Source organism: Mus caroli, chromosome 7 (assembly GCF_900094665.2).
Source record: "Mus caroli chromosome 7, CAROLI_EIJ_v1.1, whole genome shotgun sequence".
Lineage (NCBI taxonomy): Eukaryota > Metazoa > Chordata > Mammalia > Rodentia > Muridae > Mus > Mus caroli.
In genome coordinates, this window is record NC_034576.1 from 143,953,219 (window position 1) to 143,977,977 (window position 24,759).

Sequence of the window (24,759 nt, forward strand, 5' to 3'; positions counted from 1 at the left end):
TTTTTTTTTTTTTTTTTAAATTCAAGAAAGGTCTCACTATATAGCGCTGGCTGTCCTGGAACAAGTTTGTCGATCAGACTGCCCTCAAACTCCCAGAGACGTACCTGCCTCTGTTTCTTGAGTACTAGGATTAAAGGTGTGTTGTACCAGGTTCAGCCCAGAAATTTATCTTTTTATGTCTGATTTATTTCACATGCAACAATCCTCTGCCCCTGACTTTTGAGACAAGATATCTTTCTATGTTATCCTGGGTGACCTCAAACTTGCTACCATTCTGCCTCAGGCTCAGGGTGCTAGGGTTACAGGTGTATGTTGGGTAACATCTTGGTATGGGGACACAGGATGTCTTGTGCAAGTACCAGTGGATTTTTTGAGTAGTGTTTTGGTGAGCCTGAATATTCAAACATCTCTTAGAGACTCCTATTGTTCTGGGTGTGTGCATCCAGAAGCAGTACTTTTCTATGACTATATATTTCAATAGATGTGATTGCGTGTGTGTCTGTGTGTGCACGCGTGTGTATACTTGTGTGTGTATAGGTGTGTGCACCTGCTTGGGCATTCTCGAGGGTGGGAATTTGCATGTGGAGGCCACAGGTTGTTGCTAAATATCTTCTTTAACCCATTCTGAAGGCTGGTTACTGAGACAGTTGCTTTTTTTTTTTTTAACTGAGTCTGGAGTCATTGATTCTACTAGACTTGGTGACCAGCAATCTCCAGGGACCCCCCTGTCCCCGACTTCCCGTGTTGGTTTTCTATGTTTGCCAGGCTTTTTTTTTAAATGAGGATCCAAACGTCAGGTCCGTATGCTTGCCTGGCATGCACTCTGCTGTCAGAATAATCCTCCTAGCCCCTGGATATGACGGATTATTGAGGAGTGTTCTTTAAATACACTGATCCTGTGTTGTGTAGGATGCAACCTACCCTTAGGTTCTTTCTCTGTCCAAAAGGTCAGAGCTACTCTCTATGTCCCAGAGGTCTGGTTGGGGCGTGGCCCTGGGGAGCCAGTAAGGGAGTATTCCCTTCTCTCCCCTGAAACTATGTAAAGGGTAGTCCCGAGAGTGAGCAACCTAGCCAGGCGCTCCAGGCCAGCATGGGAGAGCAGCACCATGGAGGGGTTATCAAGGGACAGCACCAACGAGGTCCACTTGACTTTCAGAGACTTAAAGCCTCTCAGGGTTGGGAGAAGGCTGGGCTGACTGGCTGAACAAGGCAAGAGAGGCTGGTGTTGGGCAGCACCAGCCATGTGGGAGACCAGCATTGGCTGCTTTTAGGGGACATCTGTGTGGTCCTTGCTGTGGATACCCCTAGAAAACTGACCCTTTGGCTAGAATCAGGACCAGAGGGGATAGGACTTCCTTCAGCTGCCCAGCCAGATCTTGGGAGGAATTCTATTTGCCTAATGATTCAGAGAAACAAACAAGCTCGGGAGTGCCCAGAATCATGGCAGCCCCGCCGCAAAATCAAATTGACGCTTTTTTTTTTAAAGCTCTTATGCTGGGGTGCAGTCCCCAGCCCCAGGTAGGCTAGGCCAGCTCTCAGTTCCTTCCTGACAGGGTGAAACAGAACCCCGTGGCCATTGCTTCACCATGTCTCTCCCTTGGGAGAGACAAATAAAGCTGGAGAAATGTAAGATGCTTTTCTCTCTTATCAAGGAAGTTCCTGGCTTGGTAAAGGATCCACTGTCCAGCCTGCACCCTCTGTCAACACCAGAGACAATTCCTGAAAGTGACAGGGCTGCCCAACCACAGTTGGTGTCACTTCATGCCAGCTTGGAAAAGTGGTCTTTCTTATAAAGTTTCCACAAAGCACAACCAAACAAGAAGATGCCATTCCCTACTCCCAAATGCCAGTTGGTAGTCAAAGCTGGACTTGGCTGTAGGCTAATCCCAGACCCAGGCTATCAGGACACCCATGAATCATATGGCTATAGGATAGAAGTGGCAGAGAAGCCATCAGGATCATAAAACCTGTTGAGTTTTTGTGTGTCATGATTGATACACAAATGTGTCCAAAATGACAGGCTAGGAAGTGCCACTCTACTTGGTGGATAAGGAAGCAGGAACGCTTTCAAGCCCCTTGATTAGCTTAAAGTCTCTGGGAAATGGACCAATATCCCCCCTTCCCAGGGAGGATAGAGGTGGACTGCCACAGAGAACTTTTCCAGAGACAAGGAGCAGGGCAGAGGAACGCATCCTGATTTAGACTCAGTTCATCATTGGGCTAGTATTTCAGTGTGCAGCAGCTCCTATAGATGTAGACCCTGAGGCATGGTCCAGGGCCACATAGTTGTCAGGTACCACATGCAGGATTTCTATCTTCTGCCCAGGAAGCAAACTCTATGGCAAAGCGTACCCCTGGATTTTCAGGGAGAGTCCTTTACCACTCACCCTGGGAAGGAGTAAGAGAACTGAAGGACCCCAGGCCTGCACTTTGCTGCAGGGACATGGGCTTCTCTGGGTTGAGGGAGGCTGACCTGAGGGTTTCAGAACTGTGCCTAGAAACTGGGAGGGAGAAGTGTGGGCAGTGGGGAAAAGCTAGGCCCAGAGCTCCAGATGTTGAGATCTGAGATCAGCTTATATGGACCAGTGATATGCTGGGCTGAGAGTCAGGCTGTGGCCAGGCTGGGAGAGGCAGGAGGCAGTAGACTGGGAATGATACATTCATGTTAAGAGGGTGTGGGTCCAAGGCTTTGCCTAAGACAAGAAAACCCCTGAGGATTTCCTGCTACAGGTGGGCACGGAGCTAGAGCATACTTCCCCAGGGAGAACTCAAAGCATCCTCCAAAGCAGAGCTAGACCTACAGATGAGGGGTCTTGGTGTGAGGGTCATGGAGTCTTGACATTGCTAGCCACATTTCGATTCTCAAGGCTGACCAGAATGGCTGGTTTTTGCCCTACTCTGGGGCTGATCCCAACATGATCCAGCTTAATCTCCACTGAGTCACCAGGCTAGCCTGCCAGGATCAAGGGGATATCAGATACTGGCTTCCTGTAACACACTGGGGGGCGGGGGTGCTGTAGAGGTGGGACTGATAGTCAGACAACAGTGTGACAGTGATGCTCTGGAATATGGCCATGCCCTTTGCCCTGTACTGGTCCCTAACATTTCCCTAACTCCATGGCAACGGCTCGGGGATAATCCTTCCCCACCAGATTGTAGTAAGCCATTCACTTATCAGCTCCCAAAGGGAGGACTCCAGCCCAAGCCAGGCCCAGTCCCTGAGCTGAGTGGCTTCAGAGGCCAAAGGAAGGCTCTGGGTCACTGCCCTGGCCCCATGCCCTTTGCTTCCACGTGCATAGCCTTTTTACTGTATGTCCTTTAGGACAGTGTCCTTAGGCTCCAGCAGCTGAGCGCAGTCCCCATCGGTGATCCATTCTGCAAGTCAGGCCTTGTCACCCTGGCTTCAAGGCCTGCCCGTTGCTCCCATAACTGTCCTGCTGGGCAGGTTCAGTCCCAGGGTGGAAGAAGGGGCAAGAAGCCAGCCAATCTGGCTGGGGCCTACTATAGGTGTCAGAGTGAGGCTGGAGACAGGGGGGCCAGAAGCCACTGGAGCCTTACTGCGTAGATATGTGAATCCCGAGTGCTGAGACTTCTAAGCCTCTGGGAGAGTACTGGGACCTGCCAATTGTCCAGAAAGGTTGAAGATACATGGGAACAGCCAATAAGCCTGGTAGCAGATGACCACTGGTTGAAGTGATCAGAACCGGGTACTTAAGAAAGCTCAGAATCCACATGGCCATAACAGAACCAGGTAGCCACATATTCCTGCTACCCAGAGCGGTCCTGAGAATCTTTCTGTATGCTATGGCTTAGGGATGGTCTTGTCTGTGATCTGGTCAAGGAATCAACTTACTGTGGTTTAACCCAGTCTTAGACACTAGGCATGATATCCATCAAAGCCAGGCTGATAACTCATAGGGCCCAGGGGTCAAGATGTGATATGGGCCTGCTTCTTTGTGCTAGGGCCACAAATCCTGCTGGCCAGGGAGACTCCTGCTTTGCTAAGGGAGAGGAAGGCACGGCCACAGTCATGTACTGCTTCCAGTCTGGGGTACCTGCAGCTCCTTATGGACTCCTCAGTGGAACTGGTCCCAAATGACACAGTCCAGACACCCAGCCATTGTTAGCCTTGTCCACTTAGCCCAGCCCACAGCAAGGTCTCGCCACCACCGTCCTTTCTCCAGGTTCCATGTTCTGTGTAAGGCCAATCCAAGCTCTGCAACAGTTGGTGGTTGGTGCAGGGGGGTTGTGATGTATCTAAGCCCCAGCCCGCTAACTCATACATCCCATCACCCCCCACATCTTTTTCTCTGTGTCTGCTCATTCATGTATGCCTCAGCTCACTCACTCATTCACAAGTCACTCCTCTAGCCACTCATGCTTCACTTACTCATCGACTCATCCATCCATTCATCCATCCATCCATTCATGCACACTTATTGATTGACTTAGCCATCCATTCATTTACTGAGCTGTGTACTCACTTTTGCATTCATGTATTTGTTCATTCATCTGGTTTTGCTCATTGATCAATTCACTCATTCACCCACTCAGCTACTCCTTCACTAAATTTCTTCACCAATTCACTCACTTACTTATCCATAGCTCCTCTGGGCCCTCACACTCCTGTGATGTGTGAAGTGCTCTCTCTCTCTCTCTCTCTCTCTCTCTCTCTCTCTCTCTCTCGCTCTCTCGCTCTCTCGCTCTCTCGCTCTCGCTCTCTCGCTCTCTCGCTCTCGCTCTCCTCTCTGTCTCTGTCTCTCCTCTCTGTCTCTCTCCATCTCTCTCTGTCTCTCTGTCTCTGTCTCTCCTCTCTGTCTGTCTGTCTGTCTTTCACACACACACACACACACACACACACACACACACACACACACACACACACACACTCACTCACTGGGACCCAGGCATGGCATGCATAAAGGGCAGTACAGAGAACCACATGGCCAGGATAGGCTTGAGATGGGCCTCAAGGGAAGCCAGATGCAACCAGAAAGTTCAAATGTAGCTCTTTCTTTAACCTTTGACCTCTCTCCAGCAGGGAGAGGGCCAGAGTCTCTTCTTCTACTGCCTACCATCTCTCCCATGATAGGGTCCTTCATTCCATTTATCTGTGGGCAACAGAGCTGCTGACATTGGCTGAGGGAGTCTGGCTACCAGGTAGCAGTATCTAGTTCAATTCCTAATAGCCCAGAGAAGGCCCAGAATCATCCATCCCTGGTCTGGGCAAAGGTCCATGCACGATGCTCTCTCATCTGGGCATCAGGAGAGTGAGCACAGGCTCCTCCAGGAAGAAAGAGTCAAACACATCTGTCCAGCCCAGCAGACATGAAATGCTTTGGCTTCTGACATCCAGGGGGTATGAGCCTCTGCTGCAGCTGCTCACTGGGGTCTGGGAACTTGAAGTTTAGTCCAGGTTTTGGGGAGTATGAAGCTGGGTAGGGGTTGCTCTGGAGGTTAATAGTTTTGAGGTCCTCTCCAGGGAAATGGGGGATGACTGTCCAGGACAAGCTCAGGGAGAGTCTCAAAGGCAGCATTTGATCAGGCTGGAAGATGTGTCTATTGAGGTGCCAGGAACTCATGGCTTAGAAGGTGGCTTGGGAAAGTCTGGGTGGGTTCTGCTTGGGAAGGAGTACACAGGTGAGACCTGGGGGAGCCTCAGGGAAACCAGGCTCCACCTGCTGGCACACCCACCCCTGACTACTGCCATTGACTAGTCTGAAGTGACCGAGTGCCCACTGTTTACCTGGGTGAGGGGAACCACAGGCCTGCTCCACCCACCCACGTGAAGCCACTGGGGCTGGAGCCAGCTCTGAGACTACAAAAGGTAGCTGGTGACTAGAGTCTTTCCTCAGAGGCTGCCAGTGGGGACATTTCCCCGTGCTCCACAGCATGGGTGTCGGCCGGAGAAAGTTGGTCCCATTCTGGGTCCTAGCCCTGGCCCTGGCCTGCAGCCAACGCACAGGTAAGACTCAAAGTGTCCAGCTTTCCCAGGCCATTTGGAGAGACCTTTTCATTTCCTCAAGCCCTGGACTCAGGTGGCAGTGAAGTTCAGAGTCTTATCTGGGTCTTGGCAAGCTATAAGTGTCTGTGAGAGCGTCCTGCTATGCAGCCCTTGCCTGCAACCTGACAACTTCAGACTTAAGAGTTAGGGAAGTAACTCTCATATGCAGGGGTTTGAGGCTGGGCATCCAATGTGTGGGGAGCAGAAGGCTGTCTCAGAGCCCCCCGAATTGGTCAGGGCAGACTCTCAGCCTCCTCATATGCTCACAACCTCACCATGGGCTGCCGGTGTCTTAGGCACAGCAGGGAGTCCTGGGAATGTGGTTTCTCTTAGCCTGGCCCTAGCAATAGGTAGGGCACCAGGAAACTAGACTTAAGGTTCAAACCAGTCCCAACTTTGCTCAAACCCTCTTGTGTAGGAACGGGAGTTGGCCATTCACCCACCATTAAGCTGACTTTGCATCAGGTCATTAACTAGCGATATATTATATTATTGTCCCTTTCTCCCTCCATTTGCTTACTGGTGGTCAGCAGCCTGGGCTGCCTGACGCACCTGTCTGGCTCTCAGCTCAGGCCCATCTCTTCTTCCACAGGCCAGGCTCAACAGGACTCTCTGAAATCGTACCATGAACACCGCTCTGATGTCCCTCACCCTCAAGGGCATGTTGGTGAGTCTCAGCTTTTTTTTTTTTTTTTACCTCATTCCACCTGCCAGGTCCCCACCACTCTACTGTAGTGTGACCTTGGATCCCCTAGGGCTCCTTGCCTTAATAGCTCCTCAGCTAGCACATGGAGGAGTCAGAACCTGGAGTTGAATGACTATGGTCAGCTACCTCCTGTTCCCAACTGATCCAGCCTATGGAAGTGTCACTGGTGTCCATGCTCAGGCTCCAGAGGGAGCTACAGAAAGTCTGTCAGACTGATTGGGCTATGTCCTGTGCAACACAGGCTCATTGTTTCACCCATGTAGATCCTACCTCTGTCTCTCTTGGTTTGATTAACCTATTTCAACACCACACTCACCTTTTGTGTCTTGACCCTAGGAGCTGGGAAATCAGCCACATATGCCAAAGCAAGGGACCTTGGGGGGCCTCGGGGGGCCTCTGGAGAAGCTGGCCCCTGGCACTTTGCATTTACCCAAACTGGTTAAAAAGGGAGGGGGGAGAGGTTGAGCTGTTGGCCTAGATTCTGGCATTGGTCAGGATCAGGACACAAACCCCATGTGCGAACAGAAGTTTCTGGGCTTTGAGGGTACTAAGAAATGATAACTTCAGAGGTCAGTGAGAGAAGAGAATGCTGAATGTAGGCCTCAGGCTGGGTCATACCCAACCTGGGTCTCAACAGGCAGTAGCATCAAAGCTGGACTGGAGACCTGGGAGTCGGCTTCTGCTGACTCTGTGCCCTTAGCTTCTTCCTCTGGGCCACAGTGACCCCATGACCTCACTGTGCACCCCATGATCCATGCCCCTGCCTCCATAGGTACCCCACTCAATAGGGTGACCATCATCCCACCTCTGAAGACCATTCCTGTGGTACGAGGTGAGTGAACCCCAAAGTGTACCTGGGAAAGAGTTCTGATTAGCTGGGGTACTCTCTCTTAGGCTTGAAGAGCTACTTAGACAAGGGCACCTGGTCTTGGATAATGCTTAAGCATAGGAAAGGTTGAGAAGGGTATCCAAAGTTGCTGCGAGCTGGTTCCAGGGCTTCCTAAGTCAGATCGGATCTCAGACGCCCACTATGGGCAGCAGCCTCTCTGATCCCAGTGGTGCATGGAAAAGGTGCCATGTGAAAAGCAGAACGTGGAGGGCATATCAGGGCTCTGGGACCAGAACAGTGCCTTCAAAGCCTGCCATTGCTTTGGTCTACAGCCTTCAACCCAGGACATACCAGGCGGGTGTGCAGCACATGGGGCAACTTCCACTACAAGACCTTTGATGGACAGGTCTTCTACTTCCCTGGTCTCTGCAACTATGTGTTTTCTGCACACTGTGGGGATGCCTATGAGGACTTCAATATCCAGCTACGCCGTGTCCAGGAGTCTAATACCACCACTCTGAGTAGGGTCACCATGAAGCTTGATGGCCTAGTTGTTGAGTTGACCAAGAGCTCCGTCTTAGTCAATAACCACCCGTGAGTCTGGGGCAGTATTGGATGGGTGATGGAGGTGCTTGGTGGTATTGCAGGATTGTGAGAGACACTGGGGTTGTCAGCAAGACTCTACTCTCAAAGCCTATACTAGAACTGCCCGCTAAAGATTTCCTTAAGACTGGCATTCCAGGTCCATGTCTGTCACACACATGGCTGTAAGGATCTTCTTTTTCACCTGGGCTCTCTTTTGTCTCCGTGTTCCTCTGTGCCTTATCACTACTCTCTTTTACAGGGTCCAGCTGCCCTTCAGCCAGTCTGGGGTCCTCATTGAGCTCAGCAATGGCTACCTGAAGGTGGTGGCTAGGCTGGGGCTGCTCTTCATGTGGAATGAGGATGACAGTCTCCTGGTGAGGGGGAGTAGAGTCTCCTGGTGTGTGTGGGGTGATGGGCAGAGGTGCAGCTGGGCAAAGCTTTCTGGTAAAATGGGGCGAAGGATGGAGCTTCTTAGTGAAATCAGGAGGTGGGTAAGGAGAGCGGGCATAGGCCCCAAACATAGGGAAGGTGACCATCTGGATATCAACAGAGCCTCAGGGACTCTGCCCCCAGACACAGGTCCTGTGTATTTGGGATGGATTCTTGAGCCCTGCTCTGAGTCAAGCCTTCATTTGACTGATGGGGACGGTCTTTTGGCTTGTGCCTCCTCTGAGAACCCTCACCATGTTTTTGCAAGTCTATATTTTGCATCCTGTGGTGTCTATAGTAGGAACAAGTGTCTGATGTCTCCTTCAATTTCAGCTGGAGTTGGACACCAAATATACCAACAAGACTTGTGGTCTCTGTGGAGACTTCAACGGCAGTCCAAATTCCAGCGAGTTCCTCTCCAACAGTAAGTCCCCTAGGCAATGCCCCAGAGGCCCTAAGAGACTTAATCTCCCAGTATTTCAGTCTATCTCTATGTGTATGCAAACAAAAGCTCACTCTCACACAAATTGCATGTGCCTGCTGCTCACACAGGCACACATATACATGTAAGCTTCCCTCCCACAATCACACATCCCATAAGTGCACACAGACACATCTGCACATATCCATACTTGTGGGCATGTACATGCTTGACACTCTGCTACACCTCACAAGTGCATACAGGGAACAAGGTGCCTGGCAGAGCTCAGGTTCTTGATACCCCTGTTCTGGGGACACCGAACTTCACATGGAATTATTCTTGCTTCTCTCAGGCCTGAGAGGGTCACATTTCTTTACCATCATGTAGTGGAATCACAAATGTGGCTGTATCATCCAGATATTTCCACACCTTATCCTCTTCCAGTCTCTCTAAGTCCCATATAAGCTGTGGGTGACAGAACCTATCCATGCATATGTCTGCTCCTGTCAGGCGACGCTGTGTATAGGCTAGCAGGAATCATGGGACTACATGGACATTCTCAGTGGGGAAACCTTTGGGTTTGGCCATTGAGATGATGGGCTGAGAGCCTGGGACCTGCAGACAGAGCTGCTCTGGACTTCCTGCAGATGTTAGGCTGACACCCCTCGAGTTTGGGAACCTTCAGAAGATGGACGGCCCCACAGAGCAGTGCCAAGACCCCCTCCCTGTGCCCCAGAAGAACTGCTCCACCAGATCTGTGAGGCTTGAGAGGAGCGGGTGGGCAGGGTGGGGAGGAGGGCTGTGGGCTGTGGGCTAACCTAGGTGCTTCTGGGAAGACTGGAGTCTGAACTCAGCACGGGCATCTGCCATTGTCCAGGGTATCTGTGAAATGATCCTAAAAGGTGAGCTGTTCTCAGACTGTGCGGCCCTGGTGGACATCAGCAGCTACCTGGAGGCTTGCCGGCAGGACATCTGTCTCTGTGAGAGCTTGGACCCATCTGACTGCATCTGCCATACCCTTGCTGAGTACTCCCGGCAGTGTGCACATGCTGGAGGGCAGCCCCAGGACTGGCGGGGCCCCAACCTCTGCTGTAAGCTCTCTCAGTCTCACCTCCCCATCACAGCATCATCCAGCCAGTAAATGGGACCTGACTTGATATGATCTTTCTTTCTGGTCTTCTTGCAGCCCAGACATGTCCCCTCAACATGCAGCACCAGGAATGTGGCTCACCCTGTGTGGACACCTGCTCCAACCCCCAGCATTCCCAGGTCTGTGAGGACCACTGTATTGCTGGCTGCTTCTGTCCTGAGGGTAAGATGGAGTCTCCACCCCAACCCCAGACCTTCAAAGCACACAACTGCTTTGGTGGTCATGCTGCTCTTGTTCAGTCTTGGTGAGAGATCCCTATGACCCTGGCCCAAAGTGTCTCTGTACTGTTGATGTTTACTGGGGTTTCTAGATGGCACCTGTCACATGGACTTGCTTTCTACAGGTATGGTGCTTGATGACATCAATCAGATGGGCTGTGTCCCTGTATCCCAGTGTGCCTGCCTGTACAATGGGACACTTTATGCACCGGGTACCAATTACTCTACTGACTGCACCAAGTGGTACGTTTTGGGTTCCCATTGAAGACTTTGACAGATACTGTCTTCCACAGGATTTGTGGACTTGTTAGGTCCCAGGCTGCTGGAGCCAGTGCCCTATGGGCAAGAGCTTTCAGTTTGGTGGCAAAAATGGCAGCAGGGACTAATATACAATATATCCTTCTTCTTCCTACCTGTAGCACATGTTCTGGAGGGCAGTGGAGCTGCCAGGACATCCCCTGCGCTGGCACCTGCTCAGTAATGGGAGGCTCCCACATCTCCACATTTGATGGAAGGCACTACACAGTACATGGGGACTGCACCTATGTGCTGAGCAAGGTGAGGCCTATGTTGTCCTTGGGCTTCTGATTTTGGGAGCTGCACTAAGCCAAGGGCCTCCCTAGGTATCACTAGCCTAGGCTTCCCATCACTGCAGCACCAGGGAGACCTTGGAGGACTTCATGGTAAAACTGTGAGGAAATACTTTTGCCTGGTGGCCCAGGGCTCTATGGAGTCAGTCAGCTATCGATTGAACCTCCAGTACTGAATGACCCCTGCACATTGCTTTGGCCCTTCGGATCTTGTCTTTTTAAAAGAGACTTATTTTATTTACATGTTTTACTTATGTGTATGAATGTGGGTCTCTGTGTGTACATGTGCATGGTACCCATGGGGGCCAGAAGAGGCATCGTGTTCCTTGGAGCTGGAGTTATAGGTGGCTGTGAGTTACTTGATGTAGCTGCTGGGCACTGTACTTTGGCCCTTTGCAAGAGCAGTACACAACCATTGATCCATCTCTCCAAGGTCTGGTTTTATTTTTGGAAGAGTTTTATGTTTACAAATAAATTAAATAGGAAGTCCAGGGAATTCCTAAACCTCACCGACTCCAGCAGCCTCCCCTGTACTAACATTTTGCTTTAGTATGAAGCATTGGTTACAACTGATGCTGAAAAACAGCCGGCCATTACTGTCCATGGCAGAGTCCATCAGGGTCACTCATGAGCATGCCCCAGCATTTCACAAAGTGAAATATCCTGTATCTACGACACTAGTATCATCCAGTAGTTCACCATGCTGTCCATCCTAGACTGCACCTGACCATCTATCTCCCTTTCCACCTTGGAAACCACTGATCTTTTAAAGAAAAAACAAAACAAAACAAAACAAAACCACACAACCGTTTTCCTTTTTAAAGTATTTTTAGAAAATTTCATAAGTGTACACAATGTGTTTTGATCATCCACCTTCTCTCCCACTCCCAACTCCCTACAGTCTCCCTCCAAACTTTTAGAATTATTGCTTTCAGTAGGTACATTGAGCCCCCTTGTTGAGCGACAGGGAGACTCATGGCATGTGCTCCTAGGAGCACCTTCATCCTGTATTCAAATGGCTGCTTCTTAGAATGTATGACAGTGGTGGACTGGGGATTTTCAACACGGAGAGGTAGCATGTGCTGGAGGAGGGAGAGGATGCGGTGGGCAGAGGTTTGGGCAGTATGTAAGGACATGTTTTTCCCTACAGCCCTGTGACAGTAATGCCTTCACTGTGCTGGCTGAGCTGCGGAAGTGTGGACTGACGGAAAGTGAGACTTGTCTGAAGACTGTGACATTGAACCTGGGTGGGGGGCAGACGGTGAGTATCACAGGGAGAGAGGAGGGGAACCCTGGAAGAGGTAGGTCCTGGAAGGTGGAAAGAAATGTTCACATTTCCAGTTGCCTCTGCCTAGTCCCTGGATTCACACCCTGAACAGTGAGCACATCCACTGTTTGTGGGTCTTTGGAGACTACCCTTAAGTAGAACATTGTAGGTGTTTGACTCTGGGGCTCCTGTAATTGCACCACTAGGACCCAGGAAAGAGGACTCCAGCATTTCTATCCAGTACAACTTCTCCATTGAAGTTTTTTTTTTAAGACAAATACATTAGTTTCTGTTTTTATATTACTTAAGATATGATTCTTTTGAAAATTTAGAAAGTCAGGGTAAGTATGGGGTCTGATCTTGGAACATAAGTTTGCCTCATGGGGACTACAGATTTGTAGCCCAAGGTCTCCTAGACCTATCGAGCACACTTCACAGCCTGTGTGGGTTACCAAGGGTCAGTGAGGGAGATATTGCCTCAGTCCCAAACTGACCCCCTTGACTCTGGAATTGGTTATAGGAGATCATGGTGAAAGCCACTGGAGAGGTCTTTGTGAACCAGATCTACACCCAGTTGCCAGTGTCTACAGGTGAGGGCTGCTTTTCTGAGTCTGAATGTGTATCTCCATCTCATGGGACATCCTTAACCTTGAAATCCTCATCTTTTGCCCACAGCCAATGCTACCTTCTTCCGGCCTTCAACCTTTTTCATTGTTGGTGAGACCGACCTGGGTTTGCAGCTTGAGATCCAGCTGAGTCCAATTATGCAAACATTTGTGCGTCTGAAACCTGGGCTCAGGGGGCTAACCTGTGGTAAGAAGCACTGACTCTGGGTCTGAGCCATTCCATTTTAGAGCCCACATGAGGCCTCAACCTGCTCTTCTGCCCCCAGGGCTCTGTGGTAACTTCAACAGTATGCAGGCTGATGACTTCCAGACTATCAGTGGGGTTGTGGAGGGCACAGCAGCTGCTTTCTTCAACACCTTCAAGACTCAGGCGGCTTGTCCCAATGTCAAGAATATCTTTCAGGACCCCTGCTCGCTCAGCGTGGAGAATGGTGAATTTGTTTATTTAACTGTTGGTTTATGCTCTATTGAATGCCAAAGGGTTTGTTTACTTGGTTTCATTTGTGATTTGATTATTCCCCAAGAAACATTTTCTCAGCAAACTCTGACCTGGCTTGGTGTCCAGCTATCTACCCTGAAGTGATGAATAAGCAAGCTAGTGTGTACTGTATTGTGTCAATCACACATTAAAGAAACCCCTGAGAGGGCACTAAAATATGTAGATGTCATATGGAGGAATGAAAAAAAGGAAGCTTTCTCTTAGAGTAGTTTGACTCAAAGTGAGCTCAAATTTGAATCCTCCATTTTTCTTCTGGTGTTTTCCATATGTCTATATTTGTAGTCAGTGGCCTGTCTATTGTATCTTATCTGTCCTTGTTGCCTGTCTGTAACAAAAGGTTTTGCCCCATGTTTATTGAGCAGCATGAAAAAATATGGCCTGGGGAAGCAATGAGAAATTCTTTTTCATAGACATTTTTTAACAGCTTTACAAAGAAAAAAATTATTTTACTGACCTCAGCTGACCTGGAATACCAATCAAAACCACACAGACTTTATCAACCTGTTTCTGCTTGCTGCCTCCAACACTTATGGGATAATTGCTTTGTGTAATGCTGATTTCAACCTGTTGGATGCTTTCAGCACATGATTACCATAATACACTTTCACTATTCTGGATCAGGGCATGGAAAAGGACACAATTTAAGATTAAAACTATACATTCAGCTTATATTGTAAAAGCTAGTTATGGAAGAAGTCCAAGGAATAGCAAGGTCAGCTATATGGTTCTCTTGAAGGCAGGTTAACTTGAACAGGCTGAGCATATGACAGGACAGCAGGTTGGGTACACTGTCTTCCATGAGTCACAAGGCTTATTATTAATTTGACTGTAGCATCTGGAAAAAGTTCATTATTTTTGAAGGCCAGAGGTATTTTCAGAAAATTTTATTGCTACAGTTTATACCAGTATTACACGTGAAACAGATGTGGATACTCCAGGGTGGTGACCAACATCCATGTAGGGATCAGATGGCAGGAGGATATGATGGATCTCCAGGACAGATTCAAAGATGACAGGGACATCATCTGCTGTACACAGGGCATTGGATTTTAGGGGTCCCAATTCAAGGTGAAAGAAAGGAATAAGACTCTAATGTACTTGTGGCATTGTCCATCCCCCTGAGAAGGGTTGAGGAGGTGGAGCTCAGTATCAACTGGTCCATCCCTCTTTTCCTCTGTATTTTGGTCCAGAAGTCTTGACTATTTGTCCATGGCAATGGCACTCATATTGCTAGGAGGTGAGATGTCTGGGGACATACATAGGAAAGAAGAGAAAAAATGATTGTAACATCTCTATGCCTCATGACCCCAAGTGAGAGAAACCCAGGGGCTTGGGTAAATAAGTAGCTGATGGGTTCCTTTCTATCCACAGAAAAGTATGCTCAGCACTGGTGTTCTCTGCTGACTAACACCAGTGGTCCATTTTCCCAGTGCCACGCCACCGTGAACCCCAGCACCTTCTTCTCGGTAATGCTTACTCACTGCTTCTTCATCTAGCTAGGACTCCAACACTGCATTGTGTGATCCATATTTGGAAGACCAAAAGACACTGGATGGAGGCAACTGACAGGCAGCATGTGGCAGAAACATTCTCCAAGTCTGTACCTTTGGTTCTGCTCCTGACATCCATGGTCCTTATTTTCTTTTTGCATGTTCATTGAGTTTAGATCAAGCCTTGGGTCTATACTAGGAACAGGACTAAACATGAATCTTTTGAGATGCGTAGTCATAAGACAGTAAGGGAGACAGGGTGTTCTAGAGGTGGACCATGTGGGTCACAGAGACAAAGGGTCAGTGTCTTCCCAGAATCTGTGTTCTAGAGGGAAGGTTGGATGCTTGTGAGATCTCAACATTAAGGTGAACTAAGGAGGAGTGGAGGATGAGGAAATGTCCTGAGGAAGATAAGGAAGTTAAGAATATGTTGGGATCGGGGGAGGGGCAGTCAGATACCAGGCTCCTGAATTCGAGGCTAGGTCCCTGATGTTCCAATGTCTCTACCCCCAGAACTGCATGTATGACACGTGCAACTGTGAGAAGAGCGAGGACTGCATGTGTGCAGCCCTGTCCTCCTATGTGCGTGCTTGTGCTGCCAAAGGAGTGCTGCTCAGTGACTGGAGGAATGGCATTTGCAGTGAGTGTTCTGTGGGCAAACAACTCTCTTTCTGTACAGGTCAGGGCCCCTATCCTTTGCCTAGTAGCTGATTGGATGCTCCAAGGGTCTTATTCCTAAATCAGTCTCTGAAACTAAGGGAGAACCAAGCCATTGTGACCAAGAGAACTAATGGGGAAACAGTGTCTGGGGGAGCTGAAAAGGCTTCAAACTGCTAGGTCCTCTTGTTATGATTGCTGGGCTATGTGTCCACCAGTGTTCTAAGTGTCTCTTCATTCTGTTCTCACACAGCAAAGCCTACAATTACCTGTCCAAAGTCAATGATCTATCAATACCATATCAGCACCTGCCAGCCCACCTGCCGTGCTCTGAATGAGAAAGATGTCACCTGCCATGTCAGCTTCATCCCTGTAGATGGCTGCACCTGCCCCAAAGGCACCTTCTTAGATGATTTGGGCAAATGTGTACAGGCTACCAGCTGTCCTTGCTACTACAAGGGATCCACAGTTCCCAATGGCGAGTCTGTGCATGACAGTGGGGCCATTTGGTAAGACCCTTAGGCCTGGCAGACTGTTCCCAGAGGACCCTTGTCACCCTGCTCCCTTGTACCTGTAGTCATGCAAACAAGGAGGACATGGTGGGGATTCACAGGGCCCAGATTAGATGATATTCTAAAGCCCTCTACTTTCAGCACCTGCACCCAAGGAGCACTAACTTGTATTGGAGGTCCTGCCCCGACTCCAGGTGAGTCTGTGAGGGAGTCTGTCAACTATGGGAGTATACCCAAAGAGCTGTCAGGGTTGATGCCCACCCCAAGTGAACAGAGCTGGGCTGATGATCAGTTTTACTGTGTGGTGTAGTTTGTGTCTGTGCCCATGGACTCCAAAACAGGAAAGATGAGGTGTAGACACTGTACACACATAATCATGAAAACATTCAGTACATTCTCACATAACACACACACACACACACACACACACACACGCACGCATTCTGCATGCATAACACAGATGTGCACCCTCCCCCACACACAGGCCAGGCAGCCACATGCTTGGCTGTCTAGAACAAATGGCTAAGATATTACAGCACTGGCCTCCCTCAGAGAAAGTTTGGCAGGGTTGGTTGGCATCACCTCACTGGTCCCCTTCCTTCTCCAGTGTGTGATGCACCCATGATCTATTTTGATTGTCGCAATGCCACACCTGGTGACACTGGAGCTGGATGTCAGAAGAGCTGTCACACCCTAGACATGACATGTGTAAGTGACCTGGTTACTCCCTAATAGCCCTTCCTAGGACCTTCCTGATGGCCTCTTCACTTCCTTGACCCTCTCCTGCTATGGTGTCTATGGAGACCATCAGGCCCCCTCATGGCTGTTCCTGGAGCAGAGCAACAGCAACAGCGCTCTCCAATGCTGAGGGCCTTCAGACTATTGTGGCTAGACTGTATTCTCAGAGCACCCCTGGTCTCCCTGATGTCAAGCGTCCTGTTCCCATGTTACCCACAGTCCTGCAGACAAAAAGGACATGTCAGCCTCAGAAGCCATCCACACCCAGTCCCATTCACCTTGTTCATATTCCCTACAGTATAGCTCCGAGTGTGTGCCTGGCTGTGTGTGCCCGAATGGGCTGGTGGCAGACGGAAATGGAGGCTGTGTTGTTACTGAGGACTGTCCTTGTGTGCACAATGAGGCCACCTATAGGCCTGGGGAGACCATCCAAGTGGGGTGCAACAACTGGTATGTGGGGGTCATAGTGGGAGAGGTGGCTATCTAAGCTATCACCAGGTACAGAGGTCCTTGTTAGGAATGGACTAAGTTCAAGCATAGCTTCTGATGGCATACACAGTGTCTTAGTCAGGGTTTCTATTGCTGCACAAACATCATGACCAGAAGCAAGTTGGGGAGGAAAGGGTTTATTCAGCTTGCACTTCCACGTTGCTGTTCATCACCAAAGGAAGTCAGGACTGGAACTCAAGCAGGTCAGGAAGCAGGAGCTGATGATGCAGAGGTCCCAGAGGGATGTTCCTTACTGGCTTGCTTCCCCTGGCTTGCTCAGCTTGCTTTCTTATAGAACACAAGACTGCTAGCCCAGGGATGGCACCACCCACAAGGGGCCCTCCCTGCTTGATCACTAATTGAGAAAATGTCTTATAGCTGGATCTCATGGAGGCACTTCCTCAACTGAAGTTCCTTTCTCTGTAATAACTCCAGCTTGTGTCAAGTTGACACAGAGCTATTCAGTACTCACAGCGTAGGCTCTCAAGATGGCTAAGCTGCGCTTCAGTTTCCCATAAGGAGTCCCCATAGAGCCTCTGGGAAGGTCCCCACTTCAGTGGGAGCCCTTAGCTGACCTCCACTTTCTACACAGCACCTGTGAGAACAGGATGTGGCAATGCACAGACAAGCCTTGCCTGGCCACCTGTGCTGTATATGGAGATGGCCACTACATCACTTTTGATGGGCAGCGCTACAGTTTCAATGGGGACTGCGAGTACACACTGCTGCAGGTATGATTGTCTGGCACCCTCACCCGTGGCCACACACAGCCCTAGGAACTCACCACCCTTCCATGTCATGTAATGGTCTTCTGCTCCTCCAGGACAACTGTGGTGGGAATGGCAGCTCCCAGGATGCCTTTCGTGTTGTCACTGAGAACATCCCCTGTGGTACTACAGGAACCACCTGCTCCAAGAGCATCAAGATCTTCCTGGGGGTGAGAGGAATTGAGCTAGCCAAACACCCTGGGGGGTGCACAGTGGTGCAGGGCCACAAGGAGGGGGTGTGTTCCTGACCAGGCCCTGAGGATCTCTTGCCACACAGAACTATGAGCTGAAGTTGAGTGACAGCAAGATGGAGGTGGTCCAGAAGGATGTGGGGCAGGAGCCCCCTTACTTTGTCCACCAGATGGGCAACTACCTGGTGGTGGAAACTGACATTGGCCTGGTGCTTTTGTGGGACAAGAAGACCAGCATCTTTCTCAGACTCAGCCCTGAGTTCAAGGTGAGGCTGAGTCAGAAGCGCATTTCTGTTATCCCTCCCAAGGGCTGGGACACACTTGGGGATGGGGAGATGAACAGAGAGAGGCAGAAACACACACAGAAATAGAGAGAAAAGTAAAACAGAGAGACAGAGAAAGATTGAAAGAGAGTTATTCAGAGATGGACAGAGAGAGTGAGAGAGATCAAGAGACATATGCAAAGAGACAGATGAGGCAGAGAAAGGCAAAGAGAGACAGAGAAAAGTAGGATGGGGAAGAAGGCTCAGTAGGTAAAGGCATTTGCTGACAAAGTTGATGACCTCAGGCTAGAGGTTAATCCCCAGGATCCATAAGGTAGAAGAACTGACCTCTGAAAGAGCACTGTGGAACATGCATTACACACACACACACACACACACACACACACACACACACGTTGGAGGGAATGGATGGGAAGAACCTTTAAGATAATAGTGAGGAAACCCCCTGCTGGGACCACACACTTTTGTATCTGGACACTGGAAGCCCAAGTAATGTATCAATAGGACTGCAATCCCGCTGAAGGCTCAGGAGGCTCTTTCTTGCTTCTTTAGCCTTTGGAGCTCCAGGTATCCTTGGACTGAGGCTTCACTATCTTACTCTCTATCTCTGTTGTCGCATGGTTTTCCTGTATGTGGTTGTGTCAGTATTTTTTCTTTTTAATAAGGGCATTAGAAAGGGGACCCAGAACCCACCCTGCTTTAGTGGAGCCTCATGTTGCTTGACCACACCTTCAAAGATTCTGCTCCTAGGAAGGCAGCACTCACAAGCACCAGGGTTAGAACAGGGACAAATACGGGCCCACTGTCCAGACCACAGTAGTGTTTTGGACTGCTCTCCAAGACAGGCTCTAAGCTGACTGCCATAGCCCCACACTCACCCAACAAAGTGACTGAGAATTGGTTCTAAAGTCAACATAGAGGAAAGGACAAAGCAGCCTCATGGAAAAAATGGAGTTAGAGGTTTCCTAAGCTGCCAAGATGGGGAACTCATAGGCCTCCTAGTAAGTCAAAGGCAGGGATTGAGGCCTGGGGGCAGATACAGACAGGCACAAGTACCACGAACTACCATTGGACACCAAAGGGGTTGCCTTCCAAACCCACGCTTGCTAGTTGGGTGGTAGTAGAGCAGACCAGGTATCAGGGTAAAGGAAGGGGGCTCTGTCCCACACCTCTAATATCTGTGTTTCTCTACAGGGCAGGGTCTGTGGCCTGTGTGGGAACTTTGATGACAATGCCATCAATGACTTCACCACACGCAGCCAGTCCGTGGTCAGTGACATGTTGGAGTTTGGAAATAGTTGGAAGTTGTCTCCATCCTGCCCGGATGTCCTGGTGCCCAAGGACCCCTGCACTGCCAACCCTTACCGCAAGTCCTGGGCCCAAAAGCAATGCAGCATCATCAACAGCGCAACTTTCTCCGCCTGCCATGCTCATGTACGGCAATGGGGTGGGGTGGTCTCTGGACCTAGGATGGAGATGCCATCAGCCAAGGGGTTCAGGGACCCACATGCACACACTAGAATGCACTATTGTTTGCGGGTTGTTGACTCTGAACATGGACCGGGGAAGCTTCAGGCAGCTCCGTGATCAGGGCCAGCCTATGGAAGTGATGATGTTCTGGCCGGATATTCACAGTCATACATTTGTCAGCACGGACACTAGTAGAAACTAGTCCAAATGATTAGGCCTGTATGTGCACTGAGAGATGGGGGAGGCGGATTCCCCTGATGCTTTTGTCTCTTTCAGGTGGAGCCGGCCAAGTACTATGAAGCTTGTGTGAATGACGCCTGTGCCTGTGACTCAGGGGGTGACTGCGAGTGTTTCTGCACCACTGTGGCCGCCTATGCCCAGGCCTGCCATGAAGTGGGAGTGTGTGTGTCCTGGAGGACACCAGACATCTGCCGTGAGTGGGGCTTTGTCTGTGTTGCTGAAGGGTGGGGCTGGGGGGTGAGGTGGGTGGCATCCTTCTGCTCCTCCTGACTTGGTTCTGGCCAGTGTGTGTGCACGTGCATGTGAGCACACACACACACACACACACACACTGGGGGGAAATAGTGACATTACCAGCCCTGTGAGGCCCCCTGCATGCACACCTGCCAGAACCCAAGTGGCTTGAGCTTTAGCTAGGAGGGAGAACACTGCTGCCTTAGGCACATCTCCAAGGGAAGGCACCCTTGGCTTAAGGCTGGGATGGGAGGGAGGGCACCACTGTGCATGCACACGCGCGTGCGAACAAGTATGTATTGCACATGCAAGTGCACAAACACTGTGACCACTCAACAGGTGGCTCGAATATGAGCAGCTCCAAGGGCTGGGAACTGCTAGGACTGGGCTATGATATCAGCTGTAGACTAGGGTTCCAGGTAGGCGAGGCCAGCTCTGTATATACATCAGAATGCATTGAAGGGTTAATAGTTTCCTGAAGAAAGTGAAACAGAAATGAGGGTGAGCAGCTAGAGGAGGAAGCCTGACCTCAGAAAACCTTCTGCACTGGAGGCGTCAGTACTCCTTCTTAAGCACAGTCCATGTGAAGCCTCGAGGGCGTGGTGTGGCTGAGGGCAGCTGCTGTACCTGGAGAGCTCCGTTTGATGGTTTCTGCTCTGGCACTCCCATTAGGCAGAAACCTTTATCTGACTTACCCTTTCTTGGGGTGGGGTAGGAAATGATTTAGCAGACCCTAGGCTCAGGCTTATCCCAGTAACTCTTTCCATTTTCCAGCACTGTTCTGTGATTACTTCAACCCAGAGGGTCAGTGTGAGTGGCACTACCAGCCGTGTGGGGCCCCCTGCATGCGTACCTGCCAGAACCCTACTGGACAGTGCCTACAAGATCTCCGTGGTCTGGAAGGTAGACTGAAGGCTGAAGTGGGAGGGGCAGGATCTGTTGGGTTCCTAGGATCAGAACTGGGGACAATCCTGGGATCTAAGGCCTGGGGTCTATCCTGGGATGGAGGCCTGGGGTCTTTTTATTCTTCCTGATCCCAGTAGGAGCCTTTATGGTTTCAACCATGTTGTGAATGAGGCTGGTCCCAGGGGACAGACCTGGGCCATGGAATGAGAGGACTCTGGGAAGACTCTGTCTGGAACACAGGTCTCTTGGTCCACAGGATGCTATCCCAAGTGTCCACCAACAGCCCCCATCTTTGATGAGGGCACAATGCAGTGTGTATCCAACTGTACAGTCACCTTTCCCTGCCGCGTCAATGGAAAGTTGTACCGGCCAGGTGCATCAGTACCTTCAGACAAAAACTGCGAGTCCTGGTGAGTCACTCTGCCAGAGTAATAGATGACCTGAAACACTGTGGGGAATTGGAACTAATCTTAGAGCACCAGCCTGGGGTCTAGAAGGACCCTCAATCCATGGTTGAGCAGAGGGGGAAGGATGACATCATCAGCACTGTGGGCCCCATGGATGCACACCTGCCTGAACCCCAGTGGCCTGAGCCTCAGCTAGGAGGGAGAACACTGTTGCCTTAGGCTGAGCTGGGAAGGAGAGCATCCTTGGCTTGGGCTGACAGGGAGGGCACCCTTGGCCTGGGGTTTTTAAATGAAGGGAGGAAAACCTCAGCATGGGGCTCAGGTGAGAGGAAAGGTGCCTTGGGCCTAAGGCTCATCTGGGAGGGAGGACACCCTTGACCTAAGATCCATCTGTGTGTGAATGTGATGTGCCCTCAGGCCAGGGCTGAGGGGACAATGTCCATCAAAGTCCACATTGCCTCTATTAGTTATTGACAGGGGACAATGCTGGAGAGAGTGTGACCTTAGTAGAGCAGACTTGGGCTGTGACAGGGCTGTTTCATCACGAACACTAAGCACAGCAGGTTCTAACAGACAGTTCCAGTTCCTATGCGCTCAGTTCCACTTCTTGCTTCTCTTGACAGCATCTGCACGGAGAGTGGTGTGCGCTGTACCCACGATGCTGGTGGTGAGCTCCTGCAGCTCCCTCTGAGCTGGAGATGGGGTGGTGTGTGGGCAGGTGGGGCATTTGTTGCCAGAGCTTTAGCACACCCTGACAGGCTAAACATCTATTCCCCACAGCCTGTGTCTGTGTCTACAACGGGCAACAGTTCCATCCCGGGGAGATCATTTACCGCACGACAGATGGCATAGGAGGCTGCATCTCTGCACACTGCAGGGCCAATGGTACCATAGAGAGGAGCGTTGACACCTGCAACCCCACCACCCCCACACCCCCCACCACTTTCTCCTTCTCCATACCGCCCGGTAAGGCTGATGTGACTGGTGGCAGAAAATGCGAGGTTTCCCAGGGGTATCCCTCTCCATGGTGATTGGTACTGCCTCTCTTGCTGAACGTTAGGTTAATGGCTATCTCTAGATATTAGTGGCAGGCCATGAGGCTCAAGAGCTGGGAGGGACAGGAATAGCTTGCTTTGTTCCACAGCAGAAAGGGATCAGTCATACTGACCACTGACCCATTCTGGCAGGCCTGGTATCCATAGTGCTGCTTTCTGTAGCGACTGGACACGACCTCAAGGGAGTGTGGGCCTTGAAAGGCTTTCTCTCTCTTGCAGTGACACAGATACAGGCCAGATTAGACCAGATTAAAAGTACATAAAGGCAGATTTATTAGGAGGCAGCTCCCAGGTGGGTTCACCGATCTCACAGGTGGAGATCAGTCACGTCACACTGGCATCCAGGCTAAAGTAAGGGGGTTTTATAGAACTTAGGTGAGGAGTGATGGCATGCCAGCTAGGAGCTGGGATTGTGCCCATACGTGTTCAGAAACTGAGCCCCTGGGCGGGCACTCTTGGGTGAGCACTTGGAGATGGGAAGTGATGACATGTTAGCACAGAGTTTATTCCAAGGGGGTGGGGGAGTTTTCTCTGTGTGGGCAGGGTTGGGGGAAGGAGGGCAGATGGGGGTTTCCCAGCTTGTGCGGGGCAAGCAGGGGTTCCAGCCTAACAGGCCTTAGCTTAGAAGCTACGAGAACAAATGGTCCTAGGCCAGCCTTGGATGAATATGAGATTCTCCCAGAATTCATAGCTGCCTGCTTGCTTTACACTGCATGGATCGCTAGGCGTCTCTGAGGTCTCATCCTCCTGGAGATTTTTAAAGTTACCCCAAACTAGTTTTGAGGGGTTTAAGCTTGTAGATTCCTCTCAGGGCGTGGCTCAGAGAGTAGAGGTTACTCTTTAGAGGTTAAGTTGTCTGTTCGTGGACCATCTCTGCCCACTGAAAGGCACTGGGAAGGTAGGCTGACTGACATGGCTATAATGTTCAGTTTTCAAAGTTGGTATGACCAGGGTGGTGAGACCCACAAGACAGCCGATGAAGGAGGAGTGAGGCTGTGACTAGGGACCAGGGGGGGCAGTCCCAAGGCCCCAGTGCTCATTCCTGTTACTTTTGTCCACAGTCATGACCTCAATGCGACCCTCCAGCACACATTCCAGCCCTACCCCGAGTGTAGGGCCCTCAGGGGGCCCAAGCAAGGCTGCATCGACAACCAGCAGCATATTGTCCGTGAAGAGCCCTGTCACAGCCCCTATGACCATGTCTACTTCAGCCTCCGCCGTAACCACATCAGGTTGCCGGGAGGAGTGCCTCTGGTCTCCCTGGATGGATGTCAGCCGTCCTGGACGTGGCATTGACAGCGGTGACTTTGACACTCTGGAGAACCTCCGTGCCCATGGCTACCCAATCTGCTCAGTGCCAAAAGCAGTGGAGTGCCGTGCTGAGGCTAGCCCCGGGGTGCCTCTTCCTGAGCTGCAGCAGCACCTGGAGTGTAGCACAACTGTAGGGCTGATCTGTTACAACAGTGATCAGCTGTCAGGGCTCTGTGACAACTACCAGATCAAAGTCCAGTGCTGTATCCCCGTCAACTGTCCAACCTCCCAGACGACCCATGTGATATCCTCCAGGACGACTAACTTGGGTGGCACAACCTCCTCAGTCCCTGTCACCTCAACTGAGCACCCATACAGCAGCACAGTTACCTCAGGTCCTTCTACCCACACCCCAGGTCCGTCTCCCTCTTCCTCAGTGCCTTCTTCACCAACTCCAGCTCCATCGACTCCTGCCCCAGTCAGTTCTACCACTGTTAAAACAACTCTGCCCATCACTAGCCCAACACCAGAGCCAACTCCAGCCACATCATCTGTGTCCATCTCAACCTCAGGGTCCACCATNCCTTCCTCTGAAACAACTCATGAGTGCAAACAGGAGCTTTGCAATTGGACCAATTGGATAGATGGNAGTTACCCTGGGTCTGGCAGAAACAGTGGAGATTTTGACACCTTTGCAAACCTGAGATCCAAAGGATACAAGTTCTGTGAGAAGCCACGAAATGT

At 50.5% G+C, this 24,759-nt stretch overlaps 1 protein-coding gene across 1 annotated transcript in view; it reads left to right on the plus strand.

The window, feature by feature from the left end:
• The first annotated feature begins 5,892 nt into the window (after nt 1–5,892).
• Nucleotides 5,893–24,759, plus strand: part of Muc5ac (mucin 5AC, oligomeric mucus/gel-forming) — a 27,748-nt gene continuing 8,881 nt past the window's right edge. Inside the window, exons 1-31 of the mRNA XM_021167100.1 lie at nt 5,893–5,965; nt 6,597–6,671; nt 7,483–7,542; nt 7,872–8,133; nt 8,384–8,498; nt 8,887–8,977; nt 9,622–9,731; nt 9,852–10,065; nt 10,161–10,286; nt 10,468–10,582; nt 10,762–10,900; nt 12,083–12,193; nt 12,720–12,789; nt 12,875–13,012; nt 13,092–13,256; nt 14,696–14,790; nt 15,328–15,454; nt 15,725–15,980; nt 16,125–16,177; nt 16,591–16,691; nt 17,020–17,171; nt 17,803–17,941; nt 18,034–18,147; nt 18,255–18,434; nt 19,647–19,886; nt 20,199–20,355; nt 21,171–21,299; nt 21,559–21,712; nt 22,333–22,376; nt 22,490–22,675; nt 23,826–24,757. Of these exons, the coding sequence (XP_021022759.1) occupies nt 5,893–5,965; nt 6,597–6,671; nt 7,483–7,542; nt 7,872–8,133; nt 8,384–8,498; nt 8,887–8,977; nt 9,622–9,731; nt 9,852–10,065; nt 10,161–10,286; nt 10,468–10,582; nt 10,762–10,900; nt 12,083–12,193; nt 12,720–12,789; nt 12,875–13,012; nt 13,092–13,256; nt 14,696–14,790; nt 15,328–15,454; nt 15,725–15,980; nt 16,125–16,177; nt 16,591–16,691; nt 17,020–17,171; nt 17,803–17,941; nt 18,034–18,147; nt 18,255–18,434; nt 19,647–19,886; nt 20,199–20,355; nt 21,171–21,299; nt 21,559–21,712; nt 22,333–22,376; nt 22,490–22,675; nt 23,826–24,757 (4,923 nt within the window). The remainder of the gene's footprint in view (nt 5,966–6,596; nt 6,672–7,482; nt 7,543–7,871; nt 8,134–8,383; nt 8,499–8,886; nt 8,978–9,621; nt 9,732–9,851; nt 10,066–10,160; nt 10,287–10,467; nt 10,583–10,761; nt 10,901–12,082; nt 12,194–12,719; nt 12,790–12,874; nt 13,013–13,091; nt 13,257–14,695; nt 14,791–15,327; nt 15,455–15,724; nt 15,981–16,124; nt 16,178–16,590; nt 16,692–17,019; nt 17,172–17,802; nt 17,942–18,033; nt 18,148–18,254; nt 18,435–19,646; nt 19,887–20,198; nt 20,356–21,170; nt 21,300–21,558; nt 21,713–22,332; nt 22,377–22,489; nt 22,676–23,825; nt 24,758–24,759) is intronic.